This window comes from Achroia grisella, unplaced genomic scaffold, assembly GCF_030625045.1.
Source record: "Achroia grisella isolate CSIRO2021 unplaced genomic scaffold, CSIRO_AGI_Agris_v1 utg5936, whole genome shotgun sequence".
NCBI lineage: Eukaryota > Metazoa > Arthropoda > Insecta > Lepidoptera > Pyralidae > Achroia > Achroia grisella.
Window position 1 is genome coordinate 240,796 of NW_026712956.1, and position 16,886 is coordinate 257,681.

General features: G+C 32.5%; 2 protein-coding genes across 2 annotated transcripts; one reads left to right on the top strand and one right to left on the bottom strand.

Moving 5' to 3' along the window:
* Positions 1 to 139: 139 nt before the first annotated feature.
* Positions 140 to 6,809, top strand: LOC131848820 (probable E3 SUMO-protein ligase RNF212). The gene is made up of 7 exons (XM_059198759.1): positions 140 to 245; positions 342 to 409; positions 1,196 to 1,315; positions 1,872 to 2,001; positions 2,491 to 2,600; positions 4,305 to 4,382; positions 6,717 to 6,809. Exons 1-7 carry the CDS (start codon positions 140 to 142, stop codon positions 6,807 to 6,809), a joined length of 705 nt encoding a protein of 234 aa, XP_059054742.1.
* A 1,521-nt stretch (positions 6,810 to 8,330) lies between these two features.
* Positions 8,331 to 11,512, bottom strand: LOC131848817 (pupal cuticle protein 36a-like). Its single transcript, XM_059198755.1, has 3 exons — positions 10,718 to 11,512; positions 10,123 to 10,415; positions 8,331 to 8,477 (listed from the first exon to the last, which is right to left on the bottom strand). The coding sequence occupies exons 1-3, from the start codon at positions 11,493 to 11,495 to the stop codon at positions 8,331 to 8,333; spliced, it is 1,218 nt and encodes a 405-aa protein (XP_059054738.1). The 5' UTR covers positions 11,496 to 11,512.
* Positions 11,513 to 16,886: the final 5,374 nt, after the last annotated feature.

A 16,886-nucleotide genomic window follows, 5' to 3' on the forward strand; every position in this document is an offset into this window, starting at 1 on the left:
TATGGCTGTGAGACTTTGGTTCTGAGCGAGTCGTGAAAAAAAAATTACAGTTGGCGCGTGAATTTAAACATGCATCCAATATGTAAGCTGATTAATAAATAAATAAAATTGATTTATACTTTACGATTCAATTAAAATAATGGATTGGATACACTGCAATAATTGTTTCAGTCAATTGGAACCCGGCATTACTCTTAATTTGACATCATGTGGTCACATGTTCTGCTGCAATTGTTTGGAAAATGGTTAGTAACTTCTTTTACTCAAATTCAACAATATTTTATTAGGTAGTAATAATTTAATAAATACTATAATTACATACAAATTATTATTTGTTTTAGATATAAAACAAAATACTACTTGTTTAGTATGTCGAGTGCCGTGTTCTGTAATGAGACTTGTTCCTGATGTACGTATATGTTTTTATATTCTTGGCGAAACATTATGTGTTTGCTATTAAATACCTAATCTTAAAATTAATTTAAAGTTAATATAATATCATCGCTTCCTCGAACCCTCTGTGGAATAACTATCCTGACATGAGGTAGGTTTTTATACAACTGAAGGTAAATTTAACTATCTTTTTTTTATAATACTTTACTCAGACGTAGATGAATAAAGATTTGATTAGTGTAATGAGAACAATGTAAGTATATATTCTGAAACTCTCATATGGGATCATATAGAAAATTATCATTGAGAATTTTAGGACTATCCCAAGTTAATTAAATTCCCTCAAAAGGTTCCGCCTTAAAAGATGCGTTTTACGATGAAGTGAATAAGGAAGTAGACAGAGTTAGAGTTTGTATGCAGTCGTCTGAGTGGGTATCTCAGTCTCACCTAATTCATCATGAGATTGGGCAGCGAAATTATAGGGTTTGGAGACATGTCATCTTAGATAGCTAGGGATTATAACATCAGCTTAGGCCTTCATAATTTGGATCCCCGTTTGAGTTGGACGATTTGATAGATCGGAGGGGGCAGCAATTGTTTGCAGTAGTACAAAAAGACCGTAGCTCAGTATAATTTTTGCCCAGGAAGCTAATTGATTTTCAGTTGTAGCCACCTGTGGGTACGGTGCGCAATAGCATATATTAGTTCACCATAGTGAATACTATGGTAATATTCTCTTATCTGTGGTAATAATGCTATAATATAATATAATAAAAACATACTGTTTTAACAAAACTTATAGATGAAACCAGAGATTCAGGACTATTTTACGGAACCTGAAGAGATAATTAAAAAGTGTTGCGAAGTTTTGCAGTTCCAGAAGCAGCATCGCCGTAGATTACTCTCTTATTTGTTTCAGTCGGTAAATTATATTTACTTAGTTTTAAAAACTTTTATATAAAAAACAATATTTTCCAAAGAGATCAATTTTCTTTATATTTTCTTTATATTTGTATGCTTAAATCGTGTATTTGGTAGGAGATAACACATGACCATAGAGAAAACTACCTTTTTTTTTAAATAATTATAAAATAACAACATATGCATAAATTCAAAAGAGTAGGTACTTTTCATACAATGCTCATGTTTCTTGCTAATAATATGTATATTGCAGCATTCTATATATATTTTTAAGCATAGAATAGATTTATTGACTCGTACACAACAATAATGACATATAAAATACAACAAGAAAACAAATAACAATTTACACACATTACAAAACAATTCAGAATAATGCTGGAAACATAGTTCCAGCGCTGTTTTACAGTTGAGTTCTGATATGTTGGCCACACCACACATCAGAATTTATGAAATAATAGACTTATAAGTATGTAATATTATGTTATCTGTGCTTATAAGTATATTAATTACAATAGAAAAAATCTAAAATTTGTTGATCTTATGATTCTTTTCAGACAAAGAAATTCTACACAGCGCGATCTGAACTGAAACGTATGACTGAACTGTGTCAAAAGCAACACAAGCAACTGAAGGAACAACAGAAAACTATAAAACATATGGAATCTCAAATCGCTAATCAATCAAGTAATTATAATTTACAATGATACACGGAAGGCTAACTAGTTAAAAACCCGTTTAAATGATAATCTGACGGTCTTTTGTCTTTTGGTCAGTTGGAATGTTACAAAAATTTATTATTTAACTGTAATGTACGAAATGGTAAAATAAATGGATAAATTTATTGGATTTTACCATTTCGTAAAATACAGTTAAATACTAAAACCGGAAATTTACCTACTTATTTTTGCAGTTCTTAGTATAGAGGGATGACAAGGAATGGCAATGCATGAGTATTCCAATAAGTATCATATGTCCTTAGTGCTGTTAGTTAATGTATAGGCGACAGTTACCGCTTACCATCAGATGGGCCGTAAATTGATTCCCATTTCATTTTCATATAAAATACTTATTATGCTTATTCTTCAGGACTAGTCGTGTTTAAAAACTTTAATTGAACAATATGAAAAAATAAATATGTGATTATAAAACATAATTAATTATGTCATTATTTAGAACAAACATCGCCGTTCAACATCCCGATCTCTCCAAACTCGAACCTGTCACCGAATTTCATACAATCAACTCCAACATTCAAACGGACTGCTAAGAGCACGCCATACAATGTAAGTATTAGCATAATTATTATTTCTTTACAGCTTCTGCCTATGTATTTGTAACTATCCATGATATGAACGCACCAGTAACATCACGAAAAGTATTGTGAAGTTTAACTTACATACTTACTAGGTGTATACTGCAGCTCTGTCCACATGAGTAGGGTATAAAGATACCTGGGTATTAATCAGGGATATAACAATGTTCTGAATTTTACTTCGTTTAGTGAATATTGCATGAAAGATTTTTTTTTGTATATTGGCTTTACACTGGCGGGGTCAGCTCAGTTAGCTCATAGGAATTCATTTTTAAGGCAGGAATTTATAATAGCGGTTTTCATGGGTAACTGCGTGGAGGTCAAACTGACATGGTACATTGCTAGCTATGTGATTATTAGTCCACGTTACTAACAATCTTCTACGCTGCGTGAAATATTTCTTTTATGAATGATAATGGAATGGTTTTCCCGCCTGCGTTAACGGTTCGCTGATGGAGCACTAATAGAGGATGATAAGATGCATGAGGTCTGGTCAGTTAGCCCATAGTGACAAATTTACTAGGAATTTATATCTATGGTTTTCTACGTGGAGGTCAAATGGGATCGTTAGTTGACATTACTAACAATGTCCTCCTCTTGCACGAAAGATTAACAAACATCAATTCATCTGCATAACCTTACGCATTGATAACATTGATAGGATATAGGGATAACGATATGCTGTTACCGAGGTTAAGCTGACCAATACAGTTTTATATTAATTAGATTTGTTCTGTTAATCTGATTGAGAAAATTTAGAGCGTTTGTTATTCTTTATTGTTGTTGTTCAACGACTTTCCTTACATGACGTTGCGACCTCATTACATTTAATTGTTTGTGTATGTGTGATAAGAATATATTTAATAATGATTGGAATTTATTCTTAATATATACAGTCTCAGTTGCTATCAGGATATCGGTATTTCTTTATTATCTAAAATAAAATGTCATAAAATGGGATAACCCAAGAGCAAATTATTTTCAATGTAGGTAATAGGTATTGCGATAAAGTATTTGTTATAAATAAAAAATGTATGTTTACTAATAAGCTGAATGGGAAGGCGGTTTAGCACATCGTCACATATCCAATGTTCGCGTGTTTGATTCTCGCAAGATATAAACATTTGTATTCATGAGTATGATTGTTTGTATTGCTTTGGGTATTTTATAAGCACGAGTAATGATAGCTATAATAATGGTTTATTTATTTGTTTGGTACATGGTAAAGTTACATAAATGGTTGGGTAAGTAAATTTTACAGTATCAGAGATCGTATATTGTATCTTTTTTATAAAGTATTATATTAGTAAGATCCAGTTTTGGATCTTACTAATATAATACTTTATAAAAAAGAGATCATAATTTATTTAATATAATATTATGTTGTTACATTTCTTTTCATTACAATATTATAATACTTGAATAACAGTAAGTGACAATATTTCCCCAATATACGATCCCTGATACTGTAAAATTAACTTACACAACCATTTATATAACTTTTGTACATTATGTACATAAAAAATGTATTTAAGTATTTCTATCAATTATCTAGTACCTATACCTCAGATTGGCACTACATAGTGCTGTGATAATTGCCCAAAGTTGTTTATTATTTATTTATATCATGTATAAAAAATATCCTTTAGTTCACATAAATGTGGTTTCATTTCAGCAACCATATCAGTCCAATCTTGTTACCCCATTACGGATTACGAAGCAGCGCAGTGGCAACTTCAGTTCCCAAAGCCAGGTAAGAAAAATCTCGTATTAATGCACAATGTACACATTACATATTTTTTTCGAACCATTCTTATGCTGTGGTGCCGCAGCTGGCTTTCATAGCTTCACCGGATGTAGGGGGCGAGTACAGATGTCACTTCAAACTCGCGGAAGGACTTATGGAGCGGCTGAAGGCCAATAAAGCGTGAGCCTGACAGATATGACTTTATTCTGAGAGCACCGCTAGGGGTTTGAACCTCGGCTCAGGCCGTAGTCATTTCTATCCCCGTTTGAATGGGACGAAGGGTCGATCAGAGGAGTTTAGATGCATTAGGATTACTGTATATATGAACAGAGCACTATGCTGCCTTCAAATGCTATGGTTACAATTTAATCATCAGGTTGACTGATATCATAACACCAGGTAATATTATATGCAAAAAAATTTGATCTTGATACTTTGAGTCGACATGTGACCAGGAGGGACGCTTGTAATAGCGTCAAAATATCGATAGCTAGTAAATAATATAATTACGGTAAATATTACATTTATAGAACGTGAACAATTGTAAATAAGCGTAAAAGAATGTTTATGATTTTTGCTGTACTGTTTGCTTTTAATTAATTGGAATGGCTACTAAGTTAATGGGCCGCCTAATGGAACATGACTGTCGTCTATATATTTCACTAGTATCACAAACTATATCAAATACATTGTAACGAATATACGTACAGTAAACTCAATTGGAGGATTCAGGTGGCGGTAGGGTTGCCAACTGAACTACCCGTGAACAAATACTCGTTTTTTCACCCCCCGCACAAGTTTGTACGAGATTTTTACGTACAAAAGTAGATCACAATCTGACGTACAAGAGACATATTGAGCTAATACACAAGATTTCACCAAATTCAGTCTATCAAAAACTCTTGTTATCTAGATTTTATGATTTTTACACAAACTTGGTGACGTCTTCAATCCCTTATTTTACGTAATATGTGACGTTTATGTGTGGCCCCTAGTAGTTTTAAGGTTGGCAACCCTGACTGACGCGTTACCGTGAACATAACACTCGACTTGCCCACATTTTACCAAACTTAATTAAATCCCACGTAACAGGGTGGGAACGTACTGTACTCGTCTCCCGAATTAATTAACTTTGTCAGCGGTGTCTGTAAACGTGTGCGTACATCACAGATATCATTTACGACTATGGTACATAAATAATAATAAATAACCCTGGACAATTAACACAGTGCCATATAGTCCCACGGTAAGCAGAGCTTGTGTTACGGGTACTAGACAATTGATATAAATACTTAGTTTTTTTGTAAATATATACATAATAACATACAAATTACCCAGACCGATACAACTTGTGAATACAAATGTTTGCACCGTGCGAGGAATCGAACCTGCGGCTATCGGAAATAAAGCGGTGTGCTAAACCGCTAGACCACCGAGGCCGTCAAATATATACAGCCTTCAGTAAAAGAGATTCTGCCTCTATATGACGTCATTAATCTGTATTCGAAGAATAACTAATTACATATCTAATAAAGTTATTCTCGTGTCTGTGAATTAATAGGGATTATAACGCTCTTTTCTCTGATAGGCAAAGAGCGTATAGTGAGAAAGAGAAAGAGCGTGTAAAGAGGATGTACAAGTAGTTAGAAAATATATATGTAATAATACAGATTTCTTAGCAATAGGGGCAAATTTGTAAAAAGTTCTCTGCCTCACTACCTCACTGTACTAATTCGGCTGCCAAGCACCTTGCTTTGTAAGATGTATTTTGGTTGAAGGAATTTTGGTATAACATCTTAGTCGTTCGGAATAGCAACGCTGGGTTGCGTGGTTCATGAAAATAGGCGACAATTATCCAAAAAATGCAGTACTTTTAAGCGTGAGCTCAGTTTGACAGCGATAGTGTTTCTTCTGTCATTGCATTGTTGGCTGTTTTGTTTGTTTGTGCATAATTATAGAGTAAATAGACGCCTAACCCTTCGGTAGACCCCTAGTCTTCGGTAACAACATGGTACGAGTGGTACCACAGTTTCACAATGTATTCTGTAATATTCTTGGTGATAGAAGTGCAATGTGTGTCATCTATACCTACATATAAATAAAATTGGAGTGTCTGTTTGTAATATTGAAATCCTGTTTCTGTCTGCTTGTTCCGGCTAATCTCTGAAATGGCTGGACCGATTTTGACGGGACTTTTTTTGGCAAGTATCTGTTATAATAAGGAGTAACTTATGCTACTTTTATTTTAGAAAAATAAAGTTCAATTCCACGCGGACGAAGTCGCGGGAACAGCTAGTATATAAATATAATATGAATTAATCTTGTGTGTGTTTTTTTCAGAGATCCAATACATCGAACAAGATCTCATCGACAGTGTTCACGCCTCCAACGCCTGAGTCGGCAGGGTACAGCCACTTTTTAAAGAATCTGTAATGGTATTCTAAACGATAATGACAAGAAGCTGCCAGCGATTATGCTAATGCGAATTTAATATAAAAAGTTTTCTTTTTTTTATTTTATTATGACAGTCGCGGTCTGTGATTTGCATGTTAAAATTGTGTTCTGATTGGATTAAATTGGACGTACCAAATTCGAATTACAAATTAGTTTCGAATTTTTTATCTTCAGCCAGTTTTTTTTGTTATAATTTAGAGATTACTAGCTTCAAATTGCAATTGATGTTATTGGAATTTAGATTAGTATGAATAATGTGCCATGAACAAAATAAAGGTATTAATGAAAAAGATTTTATCAAATCGTAATTTTTTTCTCAATTTGTTTTTAGGTTCCTCCATAGTCAATGTAGCAATGAGTCAGGTTATCAGTCGAACAGTCCGCCTCTGAAGTCTCCATCTTTTATGTACTGCAACGGCTTTAGCAGAAGTTGTTCTTTAAATAAAAAGAGAATGAAGATTATGTAGTTTAATTTGTGTTTTTATTAATGATAACCAATATTTGTTTTTATTCTGTGAAGTTAAGAAATGTTATGTTATACAAATTTACATGTGTCTCTGATAATATGGTACTTCCTTAAGTAAAGCTATAAAACTTCTATAGGCTGCTTATAGTTAGGTAATCTTAATAATAATTCAATGCATGTTTGTTTTCTCTATTGATTGTTAATAAATTTGTATTTTTTAAAGATGTGCTTTTATTTACGAGTATATTTCGGTGTTTTTGAATGTTAGCATGCATTCGCATTAAGAAGTCGCAACTGCTTTCCATGCAGCACTGTGTCTACAGTGATATATTGAAATGATCTGTAACAGTAGTACTGTAGGTTTAACCTCCAACCAGCTATCTTTCTATTGGCTGTATGATCTGTATGATGATATGAATGATAAATTATTGGATACAACTGCAAATTTTGTTTGTGAGAAGTGCAATAGTATTTAAGCACTATGGGAGCTAGTGTTATATATTGTGTGATGTTTGTCATGTCATTTAAGTCTATAGTCAATTAAACACGAGCTTTACACTTGTTTTTATTATTAAAGTTTGCAAAATATATAAGAAGTTATGTATCTAAATTCTAATGGGAGAATCCGTAAATGCAAATTGTATAAAAAGTGAAATAATCGACGATGACTTTCATATTATTATGGAATATACAAGAAAATAGACTAAAAGACGTGAAAGGGATCAACCCTTGTATCCGAAACGGCATCGGAATCTGTAATAGTAATTTAACAAATTCTTTAAGTGCAGAAGCAAATACAATTACTAATATAGTTGAAGTAGACCTTATAGTTAGAAATTAACTATCGGTATATTATGTATTGTTGCACAGATAACTATGGCATATTCTGCGGAACAAAGTCTCAATAATTATATGTTTATTTATAAGATTAAAATAAAGTAAATGTGGACAATACAGGCAGAAATAAATACTCAACAATAGTGAAAAAATCAAAAACGGTATATTTTCAAAGCGTACATTCAGTTGGGAAGTGTTTAACGGCGGTGGATAGGCAAGATTCCTTTGTTTTGTTGGTATCCTCCACTTGCCTCTTGGTGACCATGCACAGAGTGGGCGCCGAGGTTATTGAATTTCTCCAGCTGTTCGGCACCACCCTTGTAGCCTTTCTGCAGAAATTCACCCTGAAATAGATAATTTAGTGGAATAAATATTTCGTTTATACAAGATGTAAAGTGAGAGGACGACCGATAAAAAGATGATTGTGTGTAATATGATATGCGTAAAGTGCGGATAATGATCAGGAGAAGAAGATGGCATTTTACATCGACCCCAAACAATGGGATGAAGGCAAGGCAATAATGATGATGTATACTGTTTTTTCTATATTATTAGCATAAATATATATACAATAATATACATATAGTCAGGACATTATTCAGGCAGAGACAATGGGTCGCCAAGATAATGGAACGCCAAATTCGGTTCATACGAATACGTTTAGTGCTTTTGGTCGTTGTCAATTTTGACATTTACGTTCCAGCTTACTCTACTTAAATTTATCTTTCAATCTACACTTTTATTAGATTTTTCATCTCCTAGGCGTATCTCCTAATGTTATACCGCATAAAGCTCTTGCTGTGGCGTTAATTTATATTAGACATATTTTAATTGAAAATTTCTTTGAATGTGTAGTACTCATAAAGCTTAAGTAAAACTTCAGAAGTTTCTTGAACTAACATGCATGAACGAGACAAATGTATTTATGAATATACCGCAGTTCACTTATTTCATTTTCCCTTTTCATAAAAGTGATAAATTAATTTAATTATTATTTAAAATATATTTTAATAAAATGGGTAATAGTAAAGGTAAAATAGGTGTAATTATTATATTATGTACTTTATGATACACAACTTTGAAATTGTTTTTCATGTTTTACGCACCTTTCTCGTGTTATTTATTGTTGTCACAAAGATTTTATCGTTTTACGATGTAATGTTGGTAGGTTTATGACGGTAAATTCAGGAACTCAAATAGAATTCCGTATTTACTATATAAAGTAAAATATATAGGTTTAGTTATTAGTAGGTAAAGTTGTTTTAAAAGTACCATACAATTGGAAATTATTTGATAAATTTTGAATGTTTTTGGACATATTATAAAATAAATGTTGTCTAGTAAAATATCTGATTAATTTTAAGGATGCTCTCAAATAAGTGTATTTGTAGTAGAAATACTGCTTATAATCAAAATTTGCAAGAAGAAAATAAGATATAAAAGGTACATGTACCTATAGAGCAAATTGTATATATTGTTATTGATTTTCAGATGGTAAATTTATTATTCTCTGTATGGAGTCTTTGTAATTTTTGCTAACTTAAAATTATTCGCAAATCCTTAGTACAATAAAAATAAATTAACAATAATATTCTACTAGTACTAATTCGCACCGTTATTTTACCTTATTACAGTGAGTTTTGTTTAGAACAAGCTCTTGGGATATTTTAATTAAAAATCAATCTTCATCACTTACAATCTCTGTCTAAAAATTTGTTTATTTTAGACGTATAACATAAAATTTACCAGAAAAAATAGTTATTGTCTTCTTACAAGTAAGAGCCATCAGCTTGATTTTCATATAAAAATCATATAATATTTACTATGTACTCGCATAAAATTGTATGTAAGTATTTATATCAGTTATCTAGTACCCAAAATACAAGCTCTGGTTAACTTAGGACTAGATTGTTCTGTGAATTGTCTAGGGTTTTTATTATTATTATGTAGTTTGAGGATCGTAGTTTAATGAGTAAAAAGTGGGCTTACCTTGTTTGCTTTGCTGTCGTCAATTTTCTCTGCAGAAACATGATGACCTTCCTTGCCATGTGCATTAGCATCCAAGATTTTCTCCTCGTGGGCTCCTTTAAATCCTTGCTTAGAATTCTCTCCGAATGATCCAGCATTTTGCCCGGCAATTTTGTGGTCTGCTTCATCATGAGCTTCATCGTAGAAGCTCTCCGTTTTTTCCTCCTCATTCTTACTACTGGATGTTTTAAAGCCCTTGCTTACGTGGCCCTTTTTATGACTCTTTGCCTTCTTTAATTGCTCTTCATTGGCCCCTTAAATATTTATATGCACACATTATTTATATGACTCTAAATAATTTCAGAAATGTTTAGATATATATGTATTAAAAAATAATTATATTAAAAATAATTAAAAATACAATCATACGTAAATTATACTTTTTTGTTAAACAAGGACCAAGAAGACTAAACTGCAAAAATATGATTATTGTCTAATGTAACAGATTTATCATTTCATTTGTTTGTAAGTTATTTATTTGTCATTATTTTATATGTATGTTTAATTACTTTTTATACTTTTATTTATAATAATAAATATTAGAAGAACTACATACCATGTTTATCAACCTTCTGTCCTCCCTCGTAATACTTTTCGTCTCCGGCTGCTTTTTTCTTTGCTTCCTCATCTTTGTAAAAACTAGATTCTCCCTTTTCTGCCTTTGCAGCTGCTGCGGCTTGTTGGAAACCCTCTTGACCATGCTTGGCTTCTTCTTCTACTTTCTTTTCAAGTTTTTCTACATTTTCATCAGCTCCTTTTTTCTGTGCTGCATCATAAGCCTTTTTGTCCACATAACCACCTCCAATTTGAGCTCCCAATAATGGATGATAGAGGAGGCCACCCCCAAGACCAATCCCACCTAAACCCCCAAGTCCAGGATTGATTAGGCCAACCCCACCGCCAACTCCAGCTCCACCTAGACCCACTCCTCCAGCTCCACCAAGACCTACTCCTCCAGCTCCACCTAGACCTACTCCTCCAATGCCTATTCCTAACCCCTGGCCAATTCCAACACCTCCCAATTGGCCTATTCCACCCAAACCTAAACCTTGCCCTAATCCAATTCCACCAACACCCCCAACTCCGCCAACACCACTAACAGTGTTCAAGATTGTAGATGCAGCTCCTTCTAATTTATCAGGATAATCCTCACTTTCCTCAACTTCGTACGAATTAGATAAAGGGAATCCAGAACTTGTTTCGGATCCGATTGCTTCCAAACGTTCGTTCACATAGTCGTAGGGTGTCTTCTCATTTGCTAACTCAACTTTATGAAACACTTGTGCCGACGCCAGTGCACCAACCGATAGAATGAAAACAGTTGCCAACATCATGCTGATGTGATCGTTACCGACGTATTGCGACTGATGTCATTTCGGTATTGCACCGATTATTTATACTAAGGTTGAAATTAGTGGAACGAAGTTGTTTTTGTGTTGTGAGTGGGATAGTTTTCACGCGCGGTGCCTGGGATCCGTGTCCAGTAGTTTCCTTCCTGTGGTATTGTTTTAACTGATCCTAATGGGAACGACACCAGTAAAATAAGACAATGAGCTCAGTCAAAGACCTTGCTTTCCAGTTCATTGGAGCCGCCAGTGGGGCGCTAGTTTACGCAATCGCCAGCTTGCTATGGGTGACACGTTTTCTCAATTATTTAAAAATTATCTGTTTTCTGGAAGAAAACGCAGTTAATAATAATTATTAAAAATGTTTATTTCTCTGAGGAGTTGCCTCACTGAAGGATCAATATCTTCTGCGAGCAATGAACCAAGTAATTGCTATTAAATAACTGTTGCTCTGGATTTAACCTTAGATTCAATAAAATAATTAATTAAATTAGATATCGTTGTGACAGTATTTAGCAATTTTTTCATAAATACATGATTAAATTTTTCTTTGTATTAAATGTTTTAACCTTGTTTCAGATTGGACGATTTCACGTTATTGTTTTCTTGTCTAAAATATGTGTCGAGGGCTCAATTAAAGGTTATCGCCTATTATGTTGAGTATCAATGAGTAACCAATAATCAGGTATTAGCAAACTTTTTTTTGATACGTTTTAATTCGTTACTTAGTTTCTTAAAATCCTACTAAATGTTCAATTATTTTGTACAAAAACAATATTATAATATATTATACAAACAATATATTAGAAATTGAGGCAACTGAATATAGTTCATTCTTTAACTGCACGTTAATGTATTTCATTGCGATCAGCAATTATGTATTTAAGTAACTATATAATGAAACCATTCTGATTAACACTTATAAAAATATTTTATTACGTATTTTACGCATATGTCTATGTATTTTCATCACCTATCTTGCAGTCTTATGCCATTATGTTTCTCTGTATCTCTAAGTATAAGACTCTATTCAAGAATACTAAGTATAAGAAGTAGCCAGAGAATACCCAATTCCACTTCTACTCTTCAATCAAGATCATAATTCTTTCCAAATAAGTTTTAGTATACTTATCATCTCTAAAGTCTCCTTTTTTACTCATATAAATACGATTGTTTTCCTATTCTACGATTGTCATTCGGCCTTTTTTGAGATGGCTTTAATTCCACTGTATCTATGTCTGAGAGAGACGCTTTATTTATTCTATAGTACAGTAGGTAGTGCTTAGATGACAGTTTGGGTAATGAATCCCTCATTGAAAGCTATTCTTCAATAAAAGGATACCAAAGATAAGCACTAAAAGTCGTCTATGTAGGTACCTAACTCTAGCCTATTTCAGACGCCAATAGTATTATAAAGTAAGCATACGACTTACCTCATGGTAAGTAGAAACTTTTGTATATATATATGAACATCATTACGGACATCACTTATCATGTGACGCCGGTGATACCAATCATGCGATCCTCTAGAATAGAGGACTAAGATGTCTTACCTCTTTTTCTCCAATATCACTGCCTACTCTCACCCTACAAAAAAAGTAAAATGAGTTATCTACGCAGACTACTTTTTACAAAGTTTACCTAGGTTTATTCTGCTTTACTTGTTGAATTATTAACAATAGCTTCAACCACATATTTTAATCTATGCAACATTAACACCTGCAAATTCTAGGTTAGGATTGTAAGGAGAAAGCAATATCATTTCATGGTTTTTCTCTATATCAATAATATTGTATTTATACGCTATTCAAGTAAAAAAAATGCGTGTTTCTGTATTACTTAAAGTAATCTAATAACAAATATTCATGCAATAAGAACCAGCAGTGGACGTCTTCCGGGCTGCGATGATGATGATGATGATGAAGAACCATTCATTATATTAGCCTAAATGTAGGTATACTATTTCTTACTACATATATTTTGAAGATATAATTTCAGAGTAGTAGATTTATTTGATGCCCCAGGTGGTCTGGACGTTTAGCACATCGCTTTATTCTCCATGGTCGGGGGTCGATTCCTCGCATGTGACAAATATTTATATAAATAAGTATGATTGTATGTTTCGGTTTGGGTGTTTTTTAGAAGAAGTAAGTCTTTAGTGATACTATTGATTTTTTATGTAAATATAGTAAAAACATATTCCATGTTACTTGAGGATATTATTTTCAGATATTTTTGTCTTTAAACTATTTCATTAGAAAATTTTATTTCACAAACACAATAAAAAAAAAACGCCTGAATCAAACAAATAGCAATTATTAGCAGTTTTGCGAAATCATGTTTAAATATATAAGTAGACAGTGAAAAGATAACTTTGAAGACTTGTTTCAGCAAAGTTTCGAGCTAGTTCTTAAGTCCTAACACTAAGAACAGTGATTAGAGTAATTTTGATTAATGGGATTAATGTTCGCAAAGCTTGAACCTTTGTTTCGGTTATGTAGGTATCCTATCCACCTCTAAGTAGGTACATAGGATATGTTATGTTTGTATGTTTAGTATATGTTTTACTACGTATTATTTATGTAATACAATGTACAATCTAAATTATTGAGGTTAGAAACTTTGTATATGCATTCCTGGGGGCATTTATAAGAAATTCTATCTGTATGGATATCTTAGGCGATATTTGAACCGCATGTACAATATTTCAAGTGACTAGATTATTTTTCCTATATTAATAACTTATCGATGAAAGGTAATTGCTATTAATATAATTTTATATGTTTTGAATTGCATCTATCTTATCGATATGTATCTCAACTAGTTTATATTACCTCCGACTGACATGCGACTGACACGTTCCTCGGAGCATTGTCTTGTTTTAACTATTCAAATTACAACTTTCGTCCAAAGAAAACATGATCAATTTTCGTGTATCAACACTTTCGGCTTTCTATAAACTCACAAAGATAATTTTGCCGATTGTTTAGATTAATTCACGTTCAAATTTGCATTTTCCCTCGTCAATCATAAGGTTGATAGTTTTACGAGTGATAAAATAAGTTGAAGTTTACGCGCCGTAACATTAATCGTCGATCACTCATTCATAGTGCACTTTCTATAGATTGCATCCAGTTACCGAAAAATAATAATAATCGGCCGTCAGCTTTCACTGTATGTTGCGACAAATCATAAACAAAGATTTCTGTGCTTCGCGACGTATGCCGAATGTTTTTTTTGGTTTGATAAGCACCTTACTACCACTTTCATACTTTCTATGCACACGCTGTGATTACCGTATTTCAACTCGACATTCTATGACCTGATGCATAACTTTAAGTGACCTTAAGGCAGATCTTTTATTGTAAGTATAAGTAAAATTAGGTTCATTGGCCTATTAGCGTTAATTATATTCAATTATAGCAGAAACACATATTCACTAATGTACTGTCGAATACACAATTGGTAGAAATTAAAATAAGTACTATTTATTATAAAAACTCAAATATTACATGGAAATAGAGAGAAATGCCCAGATCATTGCAAATTATATACTCAAGATAGTTTATAATACGCAGGGATCGATCCCGTCACCATCGGAAAGTAGCAGAAGTGCTAAACTGTTAATTTACTGAGTTAGCAATTATATTAATAAGAAATAATGTACATAGGTAGGCTTATCTCCAGAATGTAAGTATCTTAACTATAATTCAAGATACATTTATGAACAAAACGACAATGTATATAAATTTATATATTATAGAATCAAAGTCACTGTTTCGTCCATGTTTCTCTTCTTACTGCCAAAACTCACATTTCTCAATATTTTTTATATTTTTTTTCGCAAGATTTATATATATGTATTTACACTGTATGGAAACTGAAGGCGGTCGCTAACTTATACAAAGGGTAAATCCAAATATAGATGAAGAAAATAGAACTATATTATTCGATGATATATTGCATATGAAATACAGGCCTATGATGGATTATGTTGGAATAGGCATCGTACGTACCCAAAACCTGTTTTATATGGATGCCCTATAAAATAGAATCTGCCACTTTTTATGCGGGCCGCAGAAAAATGAGAATATTTCGCTGACTTCTGATATATGTCTTTATTTGCCATTTTTACCCTCATTCGATAAAGTTGTTTTTTTTTAACGCATAAATCATTTAAAAAGTCAACAGGTGTATCCATTTCGATGGTGATAACCAATAGTTTACACAGGCAGAAGGAAATTGTTAGCAGTGTGGACCGTTGACACAATTTCTAGCATATCAGATTGACCTCCAAGCGGTTCGGAAAATATCATGTAAGTTATCATGTTAAATTCCTGGCATCAGGATCATGTTTTTAATGGATTTTCCATTAAAAAAATCGTCATACATCAGTTGGAATATTATAATATTAGAAAATGTGTCTGTCAGTTTGTAACTTCTTTACCTCTAAAAATTGAACGTATATTAATGTAATTTGATGTAAAGATAGATTATATGACGAGGATAGACATAATATGTAGGTTACCTATTATCTACTAAAAAAGAAAATAACATTAACAAATCTAATAGTTTCTGCCAATTTGCATACTCGAACCATGAACAAGTGAAAATTTAGCTCAACTATTGCCAGCTTTTGAATAACTCACCTGAAAATTATTATTATTTTTATAAAATCGTTGAAATATTATCCTACAGTCTTTTATAATACCTACTTTATTAATTTCAAAACTTAAATTAAGTATTATATAACAATTTTATCAAAGCATACAGCTACATATTTAGTTACTTAAAATTTAAATAATTCATGAGCATTACCTACTCACCGAACCTCCATTTAAATTCAAATTGAACACGTATCCAACAGCCATCCAATATTAAGCTAAATGAAGGAAAATAGCCATTTTATTAGCACATTTATGGCGTAATGACTAATAATTTGTTTATTTTACATGAATTATTGTCTTTATTTTTCAGATAAATTCGTTTATTTTTCCCATTAATATCAAATTACAATATCATAATGATATTTATTGGTTAGAACAAACAAATTGTGTGTAAGCACATTTTTATTGTATCTGATACTTGTTTTATTAAGATTACTGGCTGTTTTTCTAATAGAATTTATTGTCATCATTACATTTAACGAGTGGAAATTCATGGAGGGAAATAATGGAATGTTGTAACGTATTTTAATAATGAATTCAATAAATTCCTCAGACAGCGTCAACCTTCTTTTATAGTAATACAAAATGTTTGAAGTATTTTCATATGTTTGGTTCATTTTGTTGAACAAGATTTTATTACTACACGTTTTCTGGCTCCCTACTTCAGCCGCCAAGTATAGCCTAGTTAGAAAGGTGTGTTCCTATAAAGACT